The following is a 14,606-nucleotide window of genomic DNA, read 5'->3' as shown; positions in this document are numbered from 1 at the left end:
GCAGTCACCTGACAGATGCCAAGTGCCAGTCCTATTGGGTTTATTTAATGGTTAAATGATTCCCTTTTCTCTGTAATAATAAAACAGTACCTGTACTTGATCCCAACTAAGATATAATTACCCCTTATTGGGGGCAGAACAGCCCTATTGGGTTTATTTCATGGTTAAATGATTCCCTTTTCTCTGTAATAATAAAACAGTACCTGTACTTGATCCCAACTAAGATATAATTACCCCTTATTGGGGCAGAACAGCCCTATTGGGTTTATTTCATGGTTAAATGATTCCCTTTTCTCTGTAATCATAAAACAGTACCTGTACTTGATCCCAACTAAGATATAATAACCCCTTATTGGGGCAGAACAACCCTATTGGGTTTATTTCATGGTTAAATGATTCCCTTTTCTCTGTAATAATAAAACAGTACCTGTACTTGATCCCAACTAAGATATAATTACCCCTTATTGGGGGCAGAACAGCCCTATTGGGTTTATTTAATGGTTAAATGATCCCCTTTTCTCTGTAATAATAAAACAGTACCTGTACTTGATCCCAACTAAGATATAATTACCCCTTATTGGGGGCAGAACAGCCCTATTGGGTTTATTTAATGGTTAAATGATCCCCTTTTCTCTGTAATAATAAAACAGTACCTGTACTTGATCCCAACTAAGATATAATTACCCCTTATTGGATACAAAACAGTCCTGTTGGGTTTAATGTTTTATTGATTTTTTAGTAGACTATAAGGTACGGAGATCCAAATTATGAAAAGACCCCTTATCCAGAATACCCTTGGTCCCGAGCATTCTGGATAATGGGTATTTAAGTCTCCCCCTATTTTAATTTCCATAGAAGTTTCTTTAAAGTAGTTGCTTGGTGTCTGTTCGGTAGATATATGGAGCCTAATGTACATGTTGTATGGTATAAAAGACCTTTTACTATACACATATCTCCCCTCCTCGTCTTTTATTGTTTCTTGTTCTTGGAAGTCAATATACTAATGAATACAACTGCCACCCCTATAACATTTTGGGTTGGGTTATTACTTAAATACCATTTACTATAATTTCTTTAATGGTTGGTCTGTGCCTTTATTATGTGTCTCCTGTAGCAGCAATAAATCTCCCTTGTTTTTATACACGTCTCTTATTATTTTACTTCTTTTTTCAGGTATTTTGATCCCATTTACATTCAGCGATATCACATTTACATTATGCATCATAAATCTTGGATTAAAGGGTAAGTAATTAACTTGTTACATGTATATTATAGTATCTGATCTTTAGTGAACCTTTTACGTTACTCTTTCTACTGATATCTATGTACATCTCAACATCTTTAAAACCATTTAAACCATTTTTATTTATTTATAGCTTATATCTTTTGTCAGGTCCACGGCCCATTATCTTCCATTTTATTTTAAAACTGCCCTCTGGTTGCTATGGTAATTCCACTGACAACCAGGTAATACTATAAATTTAATATCTAAGAACAGCAAAATGAAAAAAAATCTAAATAAAGAAAGACCAATTGCAAATTGTCTCTGAAAATGGGGTAACATTGGAGACATAGAATTGCTTTGCAGGCCATGATCCAAAAATGTTTTTTAATGTATTTATTTATTTAATTATTTATTAATTATATTTCATCTAATTGGGCTGCTATAAATTCCAGCTTCAGGCCTGCAAGTCCCTTTATGCAGCACTTCCACTGACAGGAACGACACCAGAATGAGACTTGATATACAATTCCACACCAGCAGGGGGAGCAGTGCAGCCACAAATAATAATAGAGGTACAGACAGAACACCCTGTGACGACGTTGCGCAGTTTACTCTTTTTTATTCCTTTTTACACACAGTACTTGGAACCTTGTGGCCTGGATGTGGCCCTTGAAAACATTTATTGCTCCTCTTCCATGACACGATCATTTTATAATAATCTGGCCCCAGTGGACAGCACTGGATAAACCATCTCCTTATAACCATCGTCCAACTATAATTGAAAGTATGCATTTCTACTGGTTTTGTTCTCATTACAGTGTCCCAGTGAGCATTCATGTGGCATTGTTATATAGTTATATAAAAAGAACACCCATACTTGAGAGATGTTATGGCTTAGTAAATCACAGCAAACATTTTACCACTTTTATTAATTGGTCAGAAGAGGGAGTTATTTCAGCCTGTGTATAAGCTTTCCTTATTGGAGGATAACAGTGTCTGTCAATTCACTAGACACAAATATGGAGATAAGACCCTTTATCACTAAAGGTCCCCATACACGGGCCGATTGTAGCTGCTGATATGGGTCCCTTAAGGTGGCCATACACGCACCGATATTATCGTACGAAACCTCGTTTCGTACGATAATCGGTGCGTGTATGGCATGTCGGCGAGTCGACCGATATCGCAGGAAGCTGCCGATATCGGACGACTCGCCGATCGGACAAGTTTGAAAATTTTGATCGGGCGCCATAGAAGGCGCCTGACCAAAATTCTCCCTTCAGAGCTGAATCGGCAGAAGGAGGTAGAAATCCTATTGTTTCTACCTCCTTACCTGCCGATTCAGCCCTGAATGGTGTGTGGCGGATCTTACGATGTTTCGTGCGACCGATGGTCGTACGAAACATCGTCGGATCGCCACGTGTATGGCCACCTTTAGACTGATTTGGCAGCTTATTGGCCTGTGTATGGGCACTACCGACGGCCATACCTGACTGATATCTGGCCTGAAATTGGGCAGTTATCGATCGGACAGGTTAAAAGATTCAGTCGGATCGGGGACCGCATGGGCTTGTTGATGCGATCCCTGAACCGACTGTGCCATTGCCGCCGTTAGAATTTGATCGTTTGGCCCCAGGGCCAAACAATCGAATTAGCCTACATTTTCCCGATAGGTGGGGGATATCGGGAGAAGATCAGCCAAGAACGCCAAGCGAGCGTATCTTAACGCAGCGTTTTTCAACCACTGTTCCGTGGCACACTAGTGTGCCGCGAGATGTTGCCTGGTGTGCCGTAGGCAGGGCACCAATGTACTAGGGGGGCACTGCTCTTGGCACCAATGTACTAGGGGGGCACTGCTGCTGGGCACCAATGTACTAGGGGGGCACTGCTGCTGGGCACCAGTGTACTAGGGGGGCACTGCTCTTGGCACCAATGTACTAGGGGGGCACTGCTGCTGGGCACCAATGTACTAGGGGGGCACTGCTGCTGGGCACAGAGTTAAATTTTTTAACATTTTCTAATGGTGGTGTGCCTCGTGATTTTTTTCATGAAACAAGTGTGCCTTTGCCCAAAAAAGGTTGAAAAACACTGTCTTAACGTGTATGGGCACCTTAAGCCATGGTTTATTACACAATAGGCCAGACACTGGCTGCCAACTCAAGATTAAATCTGCAGTGTAGGGGAAACAAATTTAAAATATACATTTAATTCTTAATGTTTCCAATCAATTAACACAAAGGGGAACACAAAGAATATCCCCCTCCTGGCCCACTCTCCTGCCTGGGCACACGTGAGGGAAGATCAGTGGAGAGGGGGGGGCAGGTATGGTTTGCGATGGGCCCTTCTGAATATTGTTTTGCTGGAAACAATTTACCCAATTCCCACAATCAATAACAGTCGACCCCCCTCTCCAGCTAGAACCATTCCGGGTAAGAAAGCATTCCCACAATGGATGGAATATAATGAGACAATGGTGTTTATTTGCAGAGTGATAAGACAAGTTCAGCAGTGGGATTTATGAATGTCGTCCTTTGGAAAAGGCACGTGGATGTCGCTGAATGCAAAGCTTTGGGCTCCCCTTGGCCAACTACATATTTGGTTACATTTGTGGCTTATGCCCAAAACGTTGCCTCATTTGTTGGCACAATAAACACTTTTCACAAGATTAGGGGAGCTAAATTTCAAAATCAACAATGTCATTATTTGCCCACAATTACCAAAGATTTGTAGAAAAAAGGAGCAGCTTTTCTCCCCGTCTGTCACGGCCCTTAAGCATTTTGTTTTAGTTGCACCCAGTGGCACTGAAACAACTGTACTTTCTGTAGCGGGAAGAATGGATTCGAGTAAATATCAGCAAATTCTGGGTGCCAATGTGAAACATTCAGCCATGAAGCTGAAAAGGGGATCCGGCTCCTACAACAAGGAAATGATCTCAAACAGACCTCAAAAGGAAAGCAAGCTGGGATGTGTGGCCCTCATAGTCCCCTGACTTACACATCCTTGCACATCTGTGGGTAGATCTTAAACATGATCTTGTAGTCAGAAGTGCAAGGAAAAGCAGGCAAAAATCCCTACAATACAAAACTGAAAGACTCTTTGGTTGGTACCAAAGGTGATTCCAAACTGTGACCTGTGCCAAGGGGGGTTTCTAAGCACTGACTTACTAGGGGTGCAAACCACCATCAACATTAGTATTTTTTGTTCCCATGTTGTAAATTTGGTGACATAAAATGTAACTGTGCGTTAACACTTGCAAATATGTTGGGTTTTAACTGATTCCTGCAGTAGTTGTGTTACTTTTTACACAATAAACCCACAATATGCCATTTGGTAAGGGGTGCCCCACCTGTAGCTTTCAGCTCTGTCTGAGGTTAATGGTTTGGGAATGGGTATTTGGAGGACTGAATGACATGATTATGTTACACAAGCTTCTTTATATGGCCCTGATTCCCATGGGGGTAAATATTTGGGGGACAGTGCGAACCTCCTGTAGCAAATTGCATTCGTATTGCCCTTTCGCTTGACCAAACAAAACCTGTCCAAAGACCCTGAGTTTTCTCTCAGTCAATATGGAACTGTATCCTCAGCGATCTGTGTATATAGAAAATAGTCTGTGTCCTCCACAGGTCGTGCTTCCGTGAAATCCTCAACACAATTATCCATATGGAAGAATGAGCCCCTTTCCCCCACAGATCCTTTCTGTTGGGTCACCAGCGGCAACACGGCCCCTAGAACTCTGTCCTTTGTATTCTAGGTTTAACCAACAAACTCAGGAACTGGAAAGGTTTCTGATAAATAGGAAGATTGTCCATAGAACTCTGTTCTGCGCATTTCCCTTCTTGCTCCATTGTAGTTTCATGGCTCTTCGTCCATCAGTGGAATTTCTATAAAAGGCAAGAACACGCTGTTTCATAATGGAAATGGACTGAATAATCACCTCTATACACTGCTGTATTGTGACTGAGCACATTCAAAGCAACAGGAGGGCCTGTAATTTTATTTTATCATGAAACAAGTCAAGGTTTTTCAAAAGAACAATATTGCCTGTACTTACATTATATTTGTAACTCCTTGCTGCCCAGTACAGCTCAGCTGGCAGCTCAGTTATACAGGGAACTCTGAGTGTCACTCATGTGTTATAATGGATAATGTACCCCCTACTGTAAATGATAAGGATATTAGCAGTCACTGAGGGGTTCTGTGCCCATATAAAGTCACAAGGCTGCAGGCTGAGTTATACAGGGAACTCTGAGTATCACTCATGTATTATAAGGGATACTGTACCCCCTACTGTAAATGATAAGGATATTAGCAGTCACTGAGGGGTTCTGTGCCCATATAAAGGCACAAGGCTGCAGGCTGAGTTATACAGGGAACTCTGAGTATCACTCATGTGTTATAATGGATAATGTACCCCCTACTGTAAATGATAAGGATATTAGCAGTCACTGAGGGGTTCTGTGCCCATATAAAGTCACAAGGCTGCAGGCTGAGTTATACAGGGAACTCTGAGTATCACTCATGTATTATAAGGGATACTGTACCCCCTACTGTAAATAATAAGGATATTAGCAGGCACTGCTATTATAAGGAATCAGGTTTTTTTTGGGGGGGGGGGGGTGGATTTTAGACTTCTAATATCCTCACCCACACTTTTTTCATATTGCTCAGGTTTCAGTGATTCACGTGACACAAATGACATCATTAAGCCCCAATTATAACTGATGACATCACCACTTATGTGTTGGTATGACCATACGCAGCAAATCAGGTACATCCTGTGCTTGTGCTGAGCTTATTTCTGCCATTAATTCACCCCCAAATCATGTACCTCCCATAATAGTATTTAAATACACAGCAGAGCATTGCGGCAAATGACAAAACATGCACCTAGAGGTTTCAAAGGTGCCAAAATCCTGTCTCCCACTCCTATACCCCAGACTCTAAGCCGGCCATACACGTTCAGATTTTAGTCTTCTTCTGATGAATGTTGGGATATCGGTCGTTCGTTTAAATGCAACGATCTAAAACTCACATTCAGCCTGAAACTGTAGGATAAAGCCCTAGAAATAACCAATGGGAGGAGGTTCTGGGCATGAAATAGTTACAGGCACCAATGGTACCAAAGTGGCTCCCATTGTAGGGCCCTAAGGGTATCGGCAGATACACAATACTGCACAGAGTTTATCCTTATCCCACCGACATCTTCTAACCTGTCCCATCGACTAAACGACCGATCGCCGTGGTACAGTGATTGGGGCAATAATTCAGAATCTACACACAGTCCGAAAATAATTCCAAACTAGGTTTCATACAACTTTATCGGTACGTGTATGGCCAGATTAATGCCTCCCAAGTGACCAATCAGATTGTGTTTTGTTGAACTACTCAGCAGCCTATTATAGGAAAGAAGAATCTATACATATAGAAATATATTTTTCGGGGTGCTGAACTTGGTTACCAGCCTGTTTGCTTGCTAAAACCAAATTATTTTCCATCCAATGCTGGTTATAGATCCCCCTACCTATCTGGCCAATGTCATTGCTGCATTCCAGCCCTATAATTACTATATCATTATAAACTGATCCTACTGTTTTTCAAAGAAATGCCCAAACCATAACAAAGTGCACATCTTATTTTACAATCCCCATGCAAAAAGAAACAATCCCATACAATACGGACCATTACCATCTGCAATGTCGATGCTGGGGCTGGTGGATGGCGCTTCCCCATTGGTCGCATTCTCTGCAGACGCAGCTCTGACGTGGGACAGGGACGCTGAGTGTAGGGTTTGGGCGAGTTCTGATGAATCCAATAAACTATCAAAGGTCTCTGATTCCTCACACAAGCTGTCAGTGTTCCCTGGGATCCCCGGGTATGCCGGAGGGTGGGATTCATCTGTCGGGGTGGGACTCCTCTGTCCTGCAGAGGGCGTGTAGCCCGGGGGGGTGATATTTACTGCGCTGCTCACAGCCTCATCGTATGAAGGTAACATGACCAGCACCCCGTCCACTACCACAAAGTCCGGCTCCCCTGTGCTGTCCTGTGGGCTCCTGTAAAATCATATACGTACTGTTATTGGGCACAAGATCCATGTACACGTAGAGTGTAAGCTCTACGGGGCAGGGAGCTCCTTCCTACTGTGTCTCATACCACATGGCACTTACTCCCTGTGTATTTATATATATTTATTGTATTTACACTTGTAAATACACTTGTCCTCCCTGTGTGTTATTGTGTGTATTATAATATTGTACAGCGCTGCGTACATACATACATACATTATATTCAATATTTTTGATGCAGAATTATATTTCTTGGAGGGTCTTAAAGCTCTGTCTTCCTGATTAATTGTAAATAGTAAGATGGAATAGTCCAATGTATGCTAGAAGAGTTTACAATGTCTCCATATAGGCTATGAGCAAACTTAGGGGGCTGTTCCTGCTGAATTGTGCTTAGTACAGGGGAATCCCTATGTGCCATAGTTTTATGGTATCTCTCTGTACAGGCAATGAGCAAACTTAGGGGGCTGTTCCTGCTGAATTGTGCTTAGTACAGGGGAATCCCTATGTGCCATAGTTTTATGGTATCTCTCTGTACAGGCTATGAGCAAACTTAGGGGGCTGTTCCTGCTGAATTGTGCTTAGTACAGGGGAATCCCTATGTGCCATAGTTTTATGGTATCTCTCTGTACAGGCTATGAGCAAACTTAGGGGGCTGTTCCTGCTGAATTGTGCTTAGTACAGGGGAATCCCTATGCTGCCATAGTTTTATGGTATCTCTCTGTACAGGCTATGAGCAAACTTGGGGGGCTGTTCCTGCTGAATTGTGCTTAGTACAGGGGAATCCCTATGCTGCCATAGTTTTATGGTATCTCTCTTTATAGGGAGGCTGTGTGTTCTAGTAATATACCTATAATGTCCTGTATTCCGTTGCTCAGACCATATTACTGTAACTGAAAGACTTTCTTCCTGATTGCTACCTGTAAGAGCATTATAACCACAGCTCTATATAAAAGGCTGATGACTGTGTTGTTTCCTTGGGGCTGGTAATTGATTCATTAAGTTGTATACTTTGCTTCCCTAATGTGCCCGGCCTTTTGATGCTTTGCTTTATACAGTCATTTATTCTCTATGGTTTGATTAAAACTTTATGTGAATCTCACGAACCTTGGAAGGAAATGAGTCTTGAACTTAGTCTGAAAGCTCCGGGCGATAATGACGAGCAGCAGCACCAGCAGCACCGTGCTAGCCGTGAAGGCTACTATCTTCCACGTGGTGAGCAGGGTATCCTCTGTGTTCGGCCATGATGCCTCTGTGTGAAAATAAGAAACTGATTGGTTCTACAGAGAGGGGCGGCTCTACACTATCAGGGAGTGTATTGTGGCACTGAGCCAATAAATAGAGCTTTCACCATGGGGTACTATTTATTTCTAAATGACACTGTTACACAGCAAATAATTCCCTCTGCCATTTAACCTTTTATTCTTGTACCAACAAATGTATTTGTAGCTGTAATATTGGTGTGTAGGCGCCATCTCAGTGCCTTGTGCCTGAGTCTGAGCTTTCAGCCAGCGCTACACATTAGAACTGCTTTCAGCTAACCTATTGTTTCTCCTACTCCCATGTAACTGGAGGAGTCCCAAGCCAGACTTGGATTTCTTACTATTGAGTGCTATTCTGATACCTACTGGGAGCTGCTGTCTTGCTCCCTTCCCATTGTTCTGCTGATCGGCTGCTGGGGGTGAGGGGATATCACTCCAACTTGTAGCGCAGCAGTAAAGTGTGCCTGAGTCTGAGCTTTCAGCCGGCGCTACACATTAGAACTGCTTCCAGCTAACCTATTGTTTCTCCTACTCCCATGTAACTGGAGGAGTCCCAAGCCAGACTTGGATTTCTAAAGGTGGCCAAACAACTTACAATAACGATCTTTCCTGATCGTTATTGTAAGGTGTATGGCCAACTTAAACGAAGATTTTGTGTACATACCACCAGATATACCAGAAATAAAGCATGGAAGCAACTGGAACATGTCAAGTTACACAATAAGCACCAACCTGTTTTGATGCACATGACGGGGTAAGAGGGGAACCATTCCCCAGACTGGCATGTGAAGTACTTGTAATCGTTGGCCAGGGTGTATCCCGGGTCACAGAAAAACTCAATGACTGTTCCGTGGTTGTATCGGTCGCAGGGCTGGGGGTGGCACGTGTAGTCTCCGTGGGTCACCATGGGAGGAAGTGGGCAGACTAATAGGAGCAAATGAAAAATATCACATTGGAAGCATTATATTAATATATGACAGTTTGTTGCAATATTTACATTGGGGCAGGGAGTCAGGGCCATATGAGATACCCCTTTGCATACAACTGTCACCAAGAGTAACCATGGCACAGTTTCCCCCTGTGGTGTAGCCAACAGCAATAATAGAAAAGTCAGCACTTGCCCAGCAACCAATAGCAACTGTAGCACATTATATCCTTAATCTGTATTACCCGCAATGACCGTTTTGCTGCTTGTCGTCATTATTAGTGATGGGCAAAATGTTTTGCAAGGCATGGATTTGCGGCGAATTTCCGTGTTTCGCCATTGGCGTGTTGTTTCGCGAAAAGGATGAAAAAATTAGCAACGGAAAAATTCGCTGTGCGTCAATAAATTTTCACAGGTGACAAAATAATAGCCACGGACGACAAAATAATATCCGCGCAATGAAATAAAAGGCGCGGGCGATGAAATAACAGGCGCGCGACGAAATAATAGCCACGGACGACAAAATAATATCCGCGCAATGAAATAAAAGGCGCGGGCGATGAAATAACAGGCGCCCGACGAAATAATAGCCGCGGGCGACAATTTTTTTTGACACGCAACATTTTCGCCGGTTCGAATTTTTCGGCGAAGCGAAACAGGACAGATTCGCTCATCACTAGTCATTATTATTATTATACTGGGGGCAAATGTCTATATGTGGGGAGGCAGAGAGGGGTAGTTTTATAACCATGGCAACCTAATGTGCACTTGGCATTTACTGATAAATCACCGCCAGATTATTCTACAGTTTGCTTGGGGGGGGGGGGGTAATTAAATATTGATCCCATTATGAAATGCCAACATTTGTGTGAGTGTTTTCCACTTTCCCCATCCTATCATTTTACTCCCCCAGTAAAGAGCAACAATAACTTCATAGACTGTGATCACAGCTCCATAGTCAGTAATTACACTCTTGGGCTGTAGCTATTTATGATTACAGTCTATTCAATTATTGTTGCATTTACAGAAATCTGCCCCTAAAACCCCTGTAACTATTTGTATCAACACAATTGTGTTACTGAGAGACGCAGAGTGTCGCTGCTTTTCGTGCTCTGACGGAGGAATCTTCCTATGGAATAAAAAGTGAAAGGACTGTTGAAATATTTATACTTTCTGCTCCGAGTTTTCTTTTTAAGCTCATCTGCATCTTTGTATATGAAATCATGTATGTTTAAATATTAAAGAGGCCCGTGCCATTAGCTTGTTTTGTTCCCTGGGCGGAACAGCTTGTTTACTAGACGTGAGCAGAAGCTCCGATGCCGGAGCCGTTCCGGCTAATGATGTGCCGCCGCCACAGCCGCGTGGGCTCCTCTCCTCAACATGAAACGGCTTCAGCTCATAATGTGATCATTTTACACGACATGTGTAATCCGGCCCTACTCCCCCAATCCCTCCCATAACGCCCCCCCCCCCAACGCCAAGGTGCTTCTCATCTTCCCAAGCTGTTGACAGAATACAAGAAATGTTTGTAACGAGGCCTGTTTGTGCCAGTTCCATGCCTGCGCTAATGATCTCATAGACAGGGTAGAAAAATGGAAAGATGGGGGGGTAACGGTTTGGGGGGAAAAAAGAAAAACATCGGAGAATAATTCGGTTCCCCATCAGTGACCCTGTTATGTTCTGAATATAAAGAAATGGAATAGATTGTTACAGAATAGATATTATTATGGAATATCCCTTACATAGTTACATAGTTACATAGGGTGGAAAAAAGACCAGAGTCCATCAAGTTCAACCCTTCCAAGTAAACCCAGCACCCACACCCTATACCTGAGATCCCCAACCTTTGTTACTCGGGCTGTGATTGGCTATTAGGGGCCTCTATGCACCCTATCAGCTTACAGGGGCTTTATTTGGTAGGAAATCTTGTTTTTATTCAACCAAAACTTGCCCCCAAGTCAGGAATTCAAAAATAACTCCCTGGTTTGGGGGCACTGAGAGCAACACCCAAGGGGTTGGGGAGCAGCATGTTACCCCCGAGCCACTGGTTGGGGATCCCTGCCCTATACTTACCAATCTATACACTCACATACATAAACTATATATACACCCACTAGTACTAACTGTAGATATTAGTATCACAATAGCCTTGGATATTCTGCTTGTTCAAGAACTTAAAAGAGTATTAAAGCCTTAAGTCTGACATTACTGTACTAGCCCAGAGGTTCAGCAGCCCTATAACAGTAATGATTCAGGTCTTTAAAGTTGCCCCCAGCAGCTCCCCATCTTGTTAGGCCATCTTTTGTGTGTCAGTGGCACTGCACGTGCTCAGTGGGCTCTGCATTGTAAGTATGAAGCATAGCTTAGGGATCATGGGAAATCATCAAAACATTAGCACAAAGTGAGGTTATATCTGCTGATGCTATAGGGCTATTATGAATCAAATCTGATGCAGACTGCACTGGTTTATATGTTGCCTGAATGACATTTGCCCAATATTTGGTCAGGTAGGCCTGTCTGAGGGCCCCATAAACTACCAATTCAGACCGTCAGCAGCTTTTATTAGCCCAGGTATGGTCACCTTAAGGCTCAATATCATCTTTTTTCCAGACAAACAATACACACTTATGTATAAATTGAGCCAAATGTTAGAGGCTTGTATTCAAATGCATTCCACTAGTTTTCTTTTTTATTATAAAGTGCTAATGGATTACACCCACCCCCTTCTATTCTTCTCTAAGCACCAGAAATATATGTTTAAAACAAATACTGAGCTCGTATTCCTTCCCCTACTCGCTGCCACTGTCTCAGAATTACGGATAAAGAGATATTCTCTGTACAGGGGAAGTACAGATTAAATACCCCCTCTTCCAATTTGTCTATAGAACCAAGAATAATACAGTGTAAAGTGAAACCAGTAGTTAGTGCAATAGCTATACACCAACTATCCGCATTCTATAAGTATATATATATATATATCAGTGAATTAGAACAATAAAGTGCCAATTATACCCACTTATGCCAAGGAAATACCCCCTCTGTCTCGGGGCTTTGCCGCACTGTACAACCCGACGCTGGTCTGCCGTATGCACAGTAATTCCGGCTGAGAGTAATAACAGAGCTGGCAGCGCTGACTGAATGGATCGGCGCATCTTTTCCGCGGATTTGCATGTATTTGCACTTTGATTTTTCCTGAATTGATCCAATTTATATTCATATGTGCAGGAAATAGATTTCCGCTGATTCATTCATATGAGGAATTGCATCGGCGTCTCGGTATTGAGCCGGTGTTAATAGAGATATAGACTTGTTTCTTTTTAAAGGGGAAGTCTGCCTTCTGAACCAAAATGTGTTAAAGAGCCCCACACAACACAGAAACCCCTAATACCCCTATCCCTGTAATCTGTTCCTTCAAAAGGTAGGAATAAATACCATGTTTATATGCTGAAATCCAGCTGCAAAACTGTTCTTCTCTTTCTGCATCATTTGAAATCCTGGCAGGGGAGGAGGGACTAAAACACTGATGTAACCACTTCTCCACAGCTTACAGACAGCATGCAGTAACAACATAACCCACAATCAGGGTCAAACTGGGCCGCCGGGACACTGGGAAAAATCCCGGTGGGCCCCGGCGGCCCAGACCCGACCCTTGCGGCGCTCCCCCTGCCCGACCGCTCCTGCCCCGATGCTCTAAATTTACACGCTCGGGGAAGGACGTCAGGTGGGGGGCCCTGCGAGGGGGGCCCTTGGGGGGGAGGCTATGGGCACGGGACCCAGTGGGCCCTCCACACCCCTGTCCGACCCTGCCCACAATGCATTGCACTGTGATGTTCCTTTCCTTATTGACATCACGTGTGCAGCAGGGGATTGTGGGATTGGGAGGATGCAGGCTGAGGGACAGGCGACTACTGTTACATTTTATTTGAGTCACAAAGTAGCCAGCCAGATCCGCAGGGGAACAGGGGGCGGGGCTTAGGGAAATGCACGGCAGCGGAGTGGAGATAGGTGGCGGCTAGGGGCTACTGCCAAGTGGCCAGGTAGCAGGGCCCATTAGAGTCAGGGCCCACCGTGATACACTACATGCTGGAGGGCCAGATTGTACCAGTGAGTATGAAGCCCAGAGGCAAGCAGAGGGCTTGGAGGGCTTCCAGTTGGACCACCCTGGGGTGGATTGTTGTGTGGGCCAATGGGGTCCACACTTGGAAGGGTTGAACTTGATGGACTGCTTTCTCTCTCCGGCCCCTTCCCTCCCCTACACAGCGCTGTATATCAATACCATTAGCTCAGAGCTAAAATAAAGCGGCTCCCAACAAATACCCTCCATTTGCACAGAAAATAAGAATCGACAAGAGGCGGGAAATGAATTCAGCACATTACAGCGGCACAACGCCTGCCGTACGGATGAGAATGAGCCTTTCTGGTGCATTAAACAATATTGTATGTATATAATAAGGCTCCGGCTCATTTTTATTCATATTGCCCCTGGTAACCACAATAGGAATACATTAGCCGCGGCACTCCTTTCAGCCGACAACATTAATATATATTTCTTAACAACAACCCAAAATAATAGAGAATGAAATATTTGTAAATATTTATGGCACTTTATAGGCTGATGGGTAAGGAGCGGTGAGACGGGAGGCTGAAGGCAGGTATTATACGGCGAGGCTCTAGCCGGGGGCAGCGATTGTTGTCGCCCTTCAGATGCAATTACTCGGCGGCGAGCTGAGGGCTCCCTATTTATATGGAAATGCCGCCAACTAGCCCGGCTTTATGTGCAATACAGGAGCGTTACACTGAGTGTTTGGTACAGGGAAGGCCGGAGTTAAGCTGAGAGAATTCCCCGGCACAGCACAAATCCGGTCAATTTAATATTAGGGAGGCTGCTTGCCATTGATCCGCGTGGATTGTTTTTTTGGAGAATAAATGTCAGAGTAACTGCATTACTGGGGCGCAATCTAATCACTCCCCATTGTGTTTGTATGGGGGGGCGCAATCTAATCACTCCCCATTGTGTTTGTATGGGGCGGGGGGGCAGGGAAAGGGGACAAAATTGCTTTCTTTGGTTTTGCTCTGTGTAAGAAATAAAACAATAAAGCAAAGGAACGTTATTAGGAAGGGACAGAGAACTA

The 14,606-nt window shown here is 43.7% G+C and overlaps 1 protein-coding gene and 1 long non-coding RNA gene across 3 annotated transcripts in view; one reads left to right on the top strand and one right to left on the bottom strand.

Annotated features, from left to right (window-relative positions):
* Window positions 1-1,171: 1,171 nt before the first annotated feature.
* Window positions 1,172-1,937, top strand: LOC116410901. The gene is made up of 2 exons (XR_004222723.1): window positions 1,172-1,242; window positions 1,678-1,937. It is a non-coding gene; the product is annotated as an uncharacterized LOC116410901 (long non-coding RNA).
* Window positions 1,938-3,678: 1,741 nt separating this feature from the next.
* Window positions 3,679-14,606, bottom strand: part of tlr5 (toll-like receptor 5) — an 89,336-nt gene continuing 78,408 nt past the window's right edge. Inside the window, exons 6-9 of one of the 2 annotated variants that reach the window (XM_031901790.1) lie at window positions 9,282-9,473; window positions 8,395-8,539; window positions 6,908-7,278; window positions 3,679-5,109 (exon numbers count right to left, since the gene is read on the bottom strand). In XM_031901790.1, coding sequence (XP_031757650.1) covers window positions 5,081-5,109; window positions 6,908-7,278; window positions 8,395-8,539; window positions 9,282-9,473 — 737 coding nt within the window. In that variant the 3' untranslated portion in view covers window positions 3,679-5,080. 2 annotated transcript variants of the gene reach the window in all.

Source organism: Xenopus tropicalis, chromosome 5 (assembly GCF_000004195.4).
Source record: "Xenopus tropicalis strain Nigerian chromosome 5, UCB_Xtro_10.0, whole genome shotgun sequence".
Lineage (NCBI taxonomy): Eukaryota > Metazoa > Chordata > Amphibia > Anura > Pipidae > Xenopus > Xenopus tropicalis.
The sequence above is the reverse complement of the archived record's forward strand: the minus strand, read 5'-3'. Positions and strand labels throughout refer to the sequence as shown.